This window comes from Rutilus rutilus (assembly GCF_951802725.1).
Source record: "Rutilus rutilus genome assembly, chromosome: 7".
Lineage (NCBI taxonomy): Eukaryota > Metazoa > Chordata > Actinopteri > Cypriniformes > Leuciscidae > Rutilus > Rutilus rutilus.
In genome coordinates, this window is record NC_140221.1 from 37,376,932 (window position 1) to 37,389,086 (window position 12,155).

Here is a 12,155-nt window from a genome sequence, read left to right on the forward strand (position 1 = left end):
ATAAAGGGGCGGTGCAGGGGGGCCGGCCAGCTGTGCAGAGCAGCTCTAGCAGAAGAACTGGAATAGTAAAACGCTGTGTCTGTCTGTCCGGCGGTAGTTCCGGGTTCTGCCTTCATTTCTACTGTGTTGTCCTCGTCTTATGTTGTAGGCAAAAAAAAAAGTCACTTTCGCCCACTTTAGGCAATCATGGCTCTTCTTATGGAGCACCAGTTCCGGCAACTTCCAGCCGACAAACAAGTGGAAACCCGGCCGTTTCTCGAGGCGGTGTCTCACCTTCCTCCTTTCTTCGGTAGGTTCTTCCGTCATCTCTCATTTGAGCTCAGATTTGAGCATGAACTCTGTCCTGTCATTAAACGGCCTGATGAGTTGGATTTTAAAATTATATTTAGAACAATATTTTTAGTTTTCAATATTTGAAAGTTTTCAGTTTTCTATGTAACTTGTTCAGTTCGTCAAAAAGTTATTTTAAAGTAGCTATTTCAATATATTACGCAAAAAATTGCTATTACAAAAATGCCTAATGTTTGTTTCGACATTCATCCCTTTCTTAGTCATCGCTTCAGAGTGGAAACAAAGTAACAATTAAATGCCTGCATTTTGCTATATAGTGTCTTTACAGAATGAGAGATTTAAAAAATATTCTATTACATAATTATACACGTGTTGTTACCAAAATCAGTAGTCTGATGTCATCTGATTTTGTGGATATACCAGATCCTTGATCAGGGGTGAGATTTTCCACTCCTGATCAAGATATGTGTTCTTCAGAAGTTGTTAGTAAAGTCAGACAAAGCCTAGCTGTCAAGCAGAAGCCATTGTTTGCTATTGAGGACTAATCTTTTTTTGGCTCAAATTTCTTTTCACATAGAAGGCAACAAACCTATTGCATGCATAATTTAATCTGCTGCCCTCGATTTTGGAAGTTGAAAAAATTGATTAGAATGGTGTTGAGTTGCCCTGCTCTATTCATTGGTGGAACTGAACAGCAGAACATCTTTGTTGAAAGCCTCATTTGGTATTAATATGAAAAATGCATTTGAAATGAATTTGCCACTTGAAACGCCAAGCCTGAAGTGTTCACATCAGTGCTCAATGTACTCTTCTATTTTTTTTAAGCCATCACTAAAAGGGTCATTTTCTTGATGTAGTTTTGAAAAGAACTGGGTATGACGGCAAGAGAATAAACTAAAATTTCCAGTGACAGCAAAGAACTCCAAAAGTCTAATTTAAAATCGAATTTAAAATAAAAAATAAACTATTTTAGGATTTTGAAGAAAAAAAATTAAACATGTAAGAAAAGAAGAAAAAAAAGTTAAGGTTTTGTGCATAAACTTGCTTATGCTAAATGCCATATTTTATTTAAAACTCTTTCATTCAAATAATAATGATAATGATCATTTTGATTCAATTAGAAAATACTAAATAGAAGTATTTTATATGTTTTATGTTTGTTCTTCAAGAAACTCCTGGTGGAGTCCACAGGTTGATCTGTGAACTAAATGAAAGAATGATAAAGACACTTAATCTCAGTAGATGGACTTTGTATAGCAGGCTGTGATTGGGGATCATATTTATGATCATGTGATGTCATAATGAGACACTGGTTGTTGTGATTGTCGCTAATTCCCACAGAAAGACAATTAAGCTTCCGAGCTCTTGTTTAGAGTTCACACTTTATCACAAAAAGCCCTGTGTGGAGTGCAAACATAGAAAGAACAGGAGGGAGGGCTGGCATTGTTAGACGTGTGAGTGAATGTGTTTGTGTTTTTTCTCTGTAAATAGAAGGCAGTCATTCACAGTAAAAAAGCTGAAGTGTAAGCAGTGTTTGAGCTTGTTTGTTGAGTTCTCTGTAACCAGAGATGCTCTTTTTGCTATCAGTACAAAATGCTGATGTTGTTTCCGGACTTTCCAATGGGCTAAGTATGTTGATTTGATCCCTACACTGTTGAACATATCACTACTATCTTGGGAGATACTATTCAGATGGTACTCTCACTCAGGACCATAGCGGGGGTATCCGGGGCCCCGGTGCAGGTTGTTGCCGTGGCTTTGTCCCCTGTGAAATCCTCAGTTGAAATCGTGTTCTGGGGCCAGGAAGAGGCTTATGGGGTGGGTCCCCCTCTGTTGAAATTGCGGGGCCATCCTAAGGCCGGGGGCTCCTAGAATCGTCCCCACTTTTCACCCCGCTAGCGATGGCCTTGCTCTCACTTCAGGAACACATGCCGTATATCACTTTCTAAGGCTTTTCTAGTTCTGGCATTTTGATTGTATAGGGCTTCGATCGTTGGCCTGTCATACATCCGTTTTCGTGATGGGGCACCAGTGGCAGTCCTGGCTTTCTTGATGCCATTTTTCATTTATCGCTTTCGGTCAATATTGTGTAATATATATATTGACCGATATTAGATATTTAATTGTGCATGCTCATTTCCACTATTATTACATTTTGTTTACCTTTGTCATTTAATTCTTACTAAAAGTTAATCTTTAAAAATTCAAATATTTAATAACACTGTTAAGTGTAATCTTTAGCTGTAGTGTTTTCAAAGTTGTAATGTTGCACTGTCTAAATGTATTTTTAGCATTTAAACTAGTTAGTTTATTTTTTAGGGTTTTAGGTATTTTAATTGGTTTAGGGAAAATAGTAAATAATATATATATATATATATATATATATATATATATATATATATATATATATATTAGTACTGTCAAATCAATTAATTGCGATTAATCACATCTAACATAGAGGGTTTTGTTTTTATAATATTTGTGTGTTTATGTATATTCATTTATATATATATACACACACACACACACACACACATATATATTGATATATATATAATGATATATATATGCACATACATTATGTAAACAAAAACGTTTATGTTGTATGCGATTAATCGCAATTAATCTGTTTGACAACACTGATATTAGTGGACTAATGGACTATATATATAGCCCATTTATTGGTTATCAGCCATAACATGAATTACATGAAAATAATTATCAGCTCATCCAGTATCAGCCACATTTTAATATCGATGCATCCCTAGTTGAAGACTAGTAATCAGGCTTTTAATCCAATTCACCTAACTATCAAACTAACTATACAGTAACTGTACGACCTAACTACTGCATACAGCTTTTTTTCTAAAGTTGCATTCAAAATGTACTTTGCTGATTTTGAATAGGCATGACACTTTTGTTGGTTTGTGTAGCCCAGCTGAAGAGGTGTAAATGTGAGGGTGTTTTGCAGAATTGAGCAGTGCATGCATTCAAACAACCCAAGAAATCATAATCAAACATTTATTTTAAACAATACAAAATTGATCTAATCATATACAGTATTCATTGGTTTCAGTAATGGAAACATCAGTGATTCAGTGTGTTTCCATTTCCACAGGTATTTATTTCAATACCAGTCTCGCAAAGCATTTGGTCTCGATGTGATAATGGGTGGTACTGAAACTTTAATGAACCGCATGGGTGCTTTCAGAAATCTGTCATGCTCTCTAAGCACGGTTAATTATTCAGTGCTCTTTTTTTAAGGTGGGAATGTCAGAGTTCACTCTGAGTTCTTGGGATCAGAAGCGGCAATACTTTTACTGTGCATCTGCCACTTTCCTGTAAAAACTTGTAGTATGTAAAAAAAAATCTCACAGCTCTGTGAAAGAATGTTGCTTTCTCACATACATATAACAGTTCATGTAGGTTGAACGGCAACCCTTTCAGGAGACATTTCAAATACATGAAAATTGCCTAAGTGTTAATAAAGTTTGTACTGTCTGTTCTCTTTATCTTCTATTAGATTGCCTTGGCTCTGCTGTTTTTTCCCCCATCAAGGCTGATATTGCGGGTAATATCACTGTAAGTTTATCACGTGACTCACACGGTTGATAAGCACTGAACAATATGACTTTCACACCCTGAACTCCTCTCACCCCTCTGCTTTTTCTCACAGAAAATCAAGGCTGTGTATGACAGCAACCCCACCAAGTTTAAAACCCTGCAGCACATTTTGGAAGCAGAGAAAGAGATGCATGGATCCGAGTGGCCAAAAGTAGGAGCAACACTTGCCCTCATGTGGCTGAAAAGGCAAGGCTGGGCCTGAAACGCTTCTTTCGTTTTATTTTAGAGAAGTGAATCTGAAAAACATTTTTCCTATTTCTCCATGGACTTTTAAACTTCCTATTTCTTCTTTTAAAGTTGGCATGAATCAGAAGTTGCGATAGTTGAACGAAGAAAAAGGGCTTTTCTATAGATAGATCTTCTCAAACAGGAAAAATAAATGTAGGGTGGGACTTGGAAGGTTGTGGTTTGCTATTGCTGCTATCTAATGTGAGTGACAGGTTGTCTCGCTCTCGTGCCAGTAACCACGTCATCTGAGAAGAGGAGATGTAAGAGGGAGAGGAAGTCATCTTGTTGAAAGATTAAATGATTAAATGAAACTTCCAAGGAAGTAACTAATGTTTCTCTCTCTTTACTTCCACCTGACTTTAATGATTAGCTTCTTTCTCAACCCAGAAGCTTAAGTTGGATTTGGTATTGTGAAAGCACGGAGGTTGAGAACTGAACCTTGCTGCATCCACACATCACACCATTTAATTCTGTTACACGCCCCTCCATCCCTAGACTAAAATGTCAATTTTATTTCACGGTGACTTTAAAGGAATAGTAAATCCAAAATTTTAAATTGTCATAATTTACTCGCCCTATAATGTTGTTCCAAGCTACTTTTATGATTTATGGCATTTCTGGTTCTTGACAACGTTTGTCACCATTCAGTTTCATTCTGTTAAAAAAAGAGCACCCAGAACATTTAGTTAAACTTGTCCTTTTGTGTTCCACAAAGGGGGCTACGCTTTATCCAGGTTCTTCTCCAGAGTCTAGTGGATGGGGATAAGGATGAAAACAACCCTAATCTCATCAAAGTCAACATCACCAAAGCTTATGAGATGGCCCTGAAGAAGTATCATGGCTGGTTTGTCCAGAAGCTCTTCAAAGTAAGCTAATGAAATAAACAAAGGACACATTTGGATGTTGAATTTATGTAAATAAATAAATATATTTATATTATAGTAAAAATTGCTTTCCATTTTCTGAAGAGTTAAGTGTAGACATTTCTGTTGTGATGCCTGTAAATGCTTAGACAAGCCTTTTGAGGTTCTCCCGTCTTCATTCTTTCAGGCTGCACTATATGCTGCTCCATACCGATCCGATTTTCTCAAAGCTCTTTCTAAAGGGCGAGAGGTCAAGGACGAAGAATGCTTGGACAAAGTGCGGCAGTTTCTAGTCAACTTCACAGTTACTATTGATGCCATCTATGAAATGTACACAAGGATGAATGCAGAGCTGGACTACACTGTGTGATCTCTCATTCACAAGCTTCAGACCTCAAGTTCCTCCCTCCCAGTGGTTGACTGTTGCCTCCCATTAGACGTCTCCTCATTGGACCGTTCCTCTTTCCTGCCGGATCCCGCATCTCTGCAGTGTACTGTTTTGTTTTCTCTTGAGGGACAATTAGGGTCCAAGCTGCTGAAGACTCTGGCGGCTTCAGAAGGGAGGATGTCTGCTATTGTTTGTTCTGCTCATGTTGACGGTTTAAATGCTTTGGCTTTTCTTTAGAAAAGTAGCATTAAAAAAAAACGTGTTTTATAACTTTACTAATTATTTCTTCATACACTTTAAGTATGGAATGGTTTCTTTAAGCAAACAACAATAGATGGCAAATGAGGGTTTTAAATATACTTAATTATACCAAAACAAGAGTCTTCAGACTCTTCAGATTTTTTTGACCTTGGATTCTGTTTGCTTAAAAAAATACTTGAATATGACAAAATATAAAGAAACGACTTCTTCACACGTGACTGTAAAGCCACTCTATTGAGCGGTTAAACGTATTCAGTAAATTTTAAAACGTCTATATTCATTTCTTAGATTCTTAAATTCTATTATGACATTCTATTATGATATGGATGACTGATCTTCGTAGTCTCAATTGGTCTGCTGTTTTATTTATGCAATATAATGGATAAGTATTGTTGGTTTGTAGTTTTCAACTTGTCATTCCTAACTGTCAAAAATTAAATTCAATCAGGTTGCTTTTTAGATGTAAATGCTAATTTATTTAAATGATTTGCTTTTTATGCCAGTTGCCTTGTGATTTATTTTCTGACATTACAGACTTTCTTTCTACTTTGGCTTGGTCAAGCAAACTGATGTTATTTTAACCAATGGACTTTTTCTGTTCTTGTTGTCGTCAGCTGACTTGACGTCAATAAAAGCTCATTTATTTAAAGCAAATCATTTTTGAAATAAACATCTCACTGGCATAGAGGACAGACAAAACTGAAGCAGTACATCATGATGACCCCAATGTGATTGATGCATTCTGGTGCTGTTTTACTCTTCCACTGTAATTTATTTTCTTAGTGTCTTACATTGATCATAGTTATGTATAGTCTCTTTAAAATTTCATTAAAACCAAGACCTTGCATAAGTTGTTTTGTGGTGTACTTTACTTTTGGCTGCACTAAAAAAAGGACCTTGCTTTATATTTTGTTTTATTTTATTTATCCTAGTATAATCTTTTTACTTTAACTCCACTACATTTGAAAGACAAGTATCATACTTTTAACTCCACTACAATTCTTTCAAGGTCCTTGAGTAGAAAGTAGTAATGTCAGTCGGGATGATTTTGGTTGCAGGGGTTGCATTTTGGTTGGAACCCGACGTCGGATTGACGGAAGAACCCGACGTTGGACAGATGTTGGATTTTGGTTGGAAATGAAAGTAGGGTTGATGTCAGAACCTGACTGATGTTGGTTTCTGACGTCAACCCGATTTTCATTTTCAACTACAATACAACGTCTGTCCGAAGTTGGAGATTAACGTCAGTCTGACTTTGGATTCTGACATCAACCTATTTTCATTTTCAACATTTGGTTTGATCTTCTAAATGCAAATGTTGTCATTGTTTTGGAGCACACTAGCTTATAACAGTAAGGCTAACAAATTCATACTAAAAGCCAAAAAACTTTAAATAGGGCACTATTTGAGGGAACAGCCATTTAGGTGGACATTATTGAGTGCACTTATTCAGTCTCACATTCAATCCCACACTACTGGAACTGTGTTAGAAATAAATTATATTTTGATATGAGGGTAGGCAGGCATAGATTCAGAGGCATAAGGTACTGTAAGTATTACATACAAAAAATGCAACAATAATAAAACAATTAATGCATTGACTTTTACTTTTGATACTTAAGTACTTTTAAAAACAAGTAATTCTGTACTTTTACTTAAGTAAAAATCGGTCTTTACAACTTTTGCTTGTCATGGAGTAATATTTGACCAGTAGTATCTGTACTTGTGCTCAAGTAAGGAATTTGTGTACTTTGTCCACCTCTGGTAAAATCATATTTTGGGCAAGAGCATTAATTGTCTTGTTGAAAAATAACATCTGATCCTCTTTAGATAACAACTTTTCATTTGTGGGAAGCAAGCAATTCTGCAATATTCTCCAGAACTCCAAAGCATTAAATGACTTTTCATAGTGAAGCATCATCAATACCAGCAGCTAAAAAGGCTTCCAACACAATACCCCTTTCACACAGAGATTCTGGAAAATACACGGATAAAGCAGGGGCGATTCTAGGATTTTCATTTTAGGGGGGCTCAGCCCCCAATGAGGGTATGATAAAAAAAAAGAAAAAAAAGTTAGTTTATGGTCTAATGCTCATTATAGTTTCATTAATTCATCCAGTAACATGCATATGGCAGGGTTTTATAATCACTGAGGTCCCGAATTTGAGGTATTTAGGGGGGTTCGGGGGAGCAAATTTTCTCCCCCGAGAAAATTTTGATTTCTCTGATCTACGTATGTGCATTTTAAGATGGTTTGAAGCCAGGCCAAAAAAAATTGGTTAACAATAGCTTTAGTTTAAAACCATGTGCGGGCAGCTGTTTATTTTTCTCACCTCATCAGCATCACACTCTTTTTCTCTTTGTTTTTCTCTTGCTTTTCCCCTCCTAAAGCTGAGCTTTGACTGATATAGGCTTTTCATTTTTGTCTGTCAGTGAAGAAAGTAAACATAGGGTCAACTGATAGGTTGATTTATGAATAATTTTCTCAGACAAAGCTACCAGGAAAGCTAGGTAACTAAGTTTATTAAATTCATTCACAATATGTACACATTCATTATTGATCTCTGATTTGTTACTTAGACTTGAGTGAACTAACATTCAGCCAATCACAGCGCGAATCATCTATTGGGGCGTGTTTGCCATGAGCTTCAAATCTCTTGTTGCTCTTGCGAATTTTCGTTCGTTGTTTAGTCAATTTGCTTTTTGGCCGTCTGGGGTAAAATGAACCCCAGAAAAAAGCAGAGGACATTACATTCTTATTTCAAACACGCACTGTAAGTATGTATGTCGCGATGACATGAATCACGCGTAAAGTTTCCTTGTTGATTTAACCAACTGTAACGCAGTAAGACCGTCTAGACGTGTGAACCTGTATGGACCTCGTCACGTCGCGCCGGATTGTGCCGAGTGTGTGTTAAATGCTCTCCTACTTGTCGCTTTGGATAAAAGCATCTGCTAAATGAGACATAACAAATTATTCCCATCAGGTATGCAACGTAAGACGTTGATATTTGGTTAAATTTCGGTTGCGACGTCGGGTGACCAAAATAATATTAAAACTTTGTAAATACATTGATTTAGGTTTTATTGATATAGCCTATTTAATAAAATGTCTGTTGTATAAAATTAGGGGGAAAATGCCCTTTATAAAGGTACAAAAAATTAGTGTTTTCAAACAGTGATGTAATGAAACACTGACAATTTAAGTTTGAAGGGAGTAAAGCCTCTGTTTATTGTATGAAATGTAATTTTGCCAAAAGAACTTTTATTTTAAATAAATGTTCATTTTAAATCAGCCTACTTCAGTGTGATATGTTACCATATTATCATGCTTAACACTGAGAATTTTAATAATTGTAATGTGATGATCAGATGCAGATATCTAAATCAAAGAATATCATATTTTGGGCAGTTGGCAGGTGGATTATTTATTTTTAACAGTGGATTCAGGTGACTCAAAGTGCACCAGATTAATGAATTTATCTTTAAAATGTACAAATTTTCTTCCGGGGGGCCATGCCCCCGGACCCCCCTAGAGGTAACAAGCTCCACCCACCAAAATAATATGTGAAACACATTAGGGTATATGATGATCTACAAAAAATACACATTTTCATTATTAGGATTTTACCACCTCCGCCTCATTTTGAACCAGGAAAAAACCTGTTATGAACATCACCTTTGGGTCACATCCTATGGTCACCTACAGCTTTTGTCCCCCCCACTTTTAGAATGGCTGCTATATACGCCCCTGGATCTAGGCCTAATACATGGCCGTAGACAGGGCTTTATACTCAAAGAGGTCATAAATTTGAAGTTGTTATAGGGTTAAACATTTTTATTTCTCTGATATGTGCATTTCAAGACGTTTGAAGGCCAAAAAAGGATAAGAAATAGATTTAAAACCTGCTCTCTCCTCATTTCCATCACTCTGTCTTTTTCTCTGTCTCCTGATCTTGCCCTGCTTCCCCTCCTAAAGCTTAACTTTTTTAACAAATTGTATTATATTAATTCTCAACATGTACACATGCATTATTAATCTTGTGCCTATGAAAACGGCTTTGTTAATGTTTCTTGTCCCCTCACAATGACATAATTACACGTTATATAGACCTATTTTCAGCTCAAAATGGCGAAATTAGACAAAAGTTTATTAGTTAATGATACACTCCTCCTGATTCATTATTACTTAATACAAAACTATATTTATTAATTCAAAACAAAATAACTCCACATGATGTTTCTCTCTCTGGGCCATCTAGTGCTCATTTCTGTGCATGGCTGTGTAATGCCGAAATACATAATAATATGTTTTAAATTTTAAAAAGTAAATTAAAATAAATCATGATAGTTTTCTAAAGTATGTTTCCATGGGTGTTAATCGCTTCATTTTTGTTGGAAGAAAAAACAACTATCACACTGATAAGGGCTGAAGGTGAACGCAGCGAAACGTATTGGTATTGGATTAGAAACCGATCCGTCCTGTGTTGCTCCCAATGGGTTAGGATTTGCTCCATGAATGTAGCTCTAAATTCAAACTGAGCTGTACGTATTTTCCCATAGGCTATATAGGACGTTGTGGTTGAAAATGAAAATTAGAGATGTTCCTTGAAGGCATGCTTTGTGCATTGAACAGCAATCGAAACAAAGAAGAGCCCACTTTTATGTTTTAGGCCATAAGGCACCCAGGGCAAATAAAAACCTCACTGTAAAAGTATATGTTTTGATCATGAAGATACTATCAGAGAAATCACTAAGTGTCACTTAACTCACCTTTGAGTGTGAAGTTCTGTGCCCTTCTAAGAAGGACATTTTTTTTTTATATTTACTATATCTATCTATCTATATTGACAGCCAAAATGACAAATTCAACAAGTGGTTTATTTTTATGAATTGTGGTTGAGACTCGTTATTATTTTAAAACATCACCACAGCCAATTGGATGTTGAATGCTCCACAAACTATATGTAATGAACCAATTATTTATTGGCCAGAGGTGTGTACAATAGTTAATTGCAGGTCAGAAAAGAAGTTTCTCGGGTGTGGTGGGTCATGGACATATAATTAAAAAGTATTATCATTTAAAGAAGAGCATAGAAACCATGTTTATAATATAATATACATAAAATGATCTACCTATCCTAAATACTATCTAGACTGTTTAAATTTGAAAAACAAAAACATCTGCCTCAACATATTTCTGTGTAAAATGTATTGAGTTTTTTTTAAAGCATTCATTCATTAACTCGAAATTAGTGTCTTAAAATTAAATATTTTATTATTCATATTCATCATCTGTAAAAATGAGAATGTTAGACAATAGAAAAACATGGGATCAAGGACAAAATTACTACAGCAAGACCAATAAAATATTTACTATAATATTATTTTTCAAATAAGAATTTATAACTAGGCCTATACCTTTCCTTAATTTTTAGTAGACCCATGTCTACTTCACCAGTGTGTTTTTGTGTTTAGGCCTACTTGTTTACAAAAAAAATTGCATAAGAATAATAACATTAATAAACTGCTAAGATGTAGGCCTAATTTTTATGATTAATGGTTAGTCATTATTTTCACTTAATTTGACCAATGTTCTAAAGCATTGCTAGAAAACAACAACTGGTAATGCATCTGAAGCTTAACATTTATGATAACCTTTGATAAAGTATGACGGTTGTGATATAAAAAAAAATGATAAAGTATGAAGGTATCAAAAAGATTTCCAGTTGAGTGTAAAGCAACATTCAAAGCATGCAACATGCAACTCCATGTTCTTCTGTTGTCTTGAGCTCAGAATTTAATTTAAGGCTATTTTAAAAATATGCAGACAACTTTGGGAGACAGAATAAAAACACAATATAATTGTAAATATTTATTTTAACATGCAAAATTAAAAAGCTTAATCTCAGTCATTCATGAGAAACGAACAGTTCTATTGCATAGAATGTCAACAACAACTAATCCGGGAGAAATTTGGAGAAATATGCCTTTATTGTAGGTCTTCCAATGCTTCCTACAGGATCAGGTCTGTACTAGTTCAGGTAAACACAGAGTACTGAGAAACACATGCTACGAAAACGATGAATTATTTATAAAATATAGCCTATAGTTTACGCTTAACTTCGTTCAACTTTATTACCTGTTTGAAATAAATAATCCATAAAACAAAACGCGATCTGAGCCGCTCACGCTAATAATTTCTGTTCCACTCGCCTGTAGTATTGGTCGCCCCCAGCCACGATTTGGTCTCGTGAATATTCATGGTAGCTCCACCCATTGGAACCAAATAGATGCTTTCTTTGGAAGACACCGCTCGAGAGCATCACCAAGCTCGTGTTTCATTGTGATTCATCACTCCACACATAACTTCCCATATTCTGCCAAAAACTTCATTCTGTGTTTGATGTTTTTCTGACAACATGGCTTTTTAAGTAGGCCTAGTACATTTGCTTAAATTTAGCTAATTTCCTGACTAATAATTCGTGGTTAAGAAAATT

At 35.6% G+C, this 12,155-nt stretch overlaps 1 protein-coding gene across 1 annotated transcript; it reads left to right on the forward strand.

The window, feature by feature from the left end:
* On the forward strand, positions 1-6,505 carry gltpa (glycolipid transfer protein a). Its single transcript, XM_084413614.1, has 5 exons — positions 1-289; positions 3,815-3,873; positions 3,968-4,101; positions 4,859-5,009; positions 5,194-6,505. The coding sequence occupies exons 1-5, from the start codon at positions 187-189 to the stop codon at positions 5,374-5,376; spliced, it is 630 nt and encodes a 209-aa protein (XP_084269740.1). The 5' UTR covers positions 1-186; the 3' UTR covers positions 5,377-6,505.
* The last annotated feature ends 5,650 nt before the right edge of the window (positions 6,506-12,155 follow it).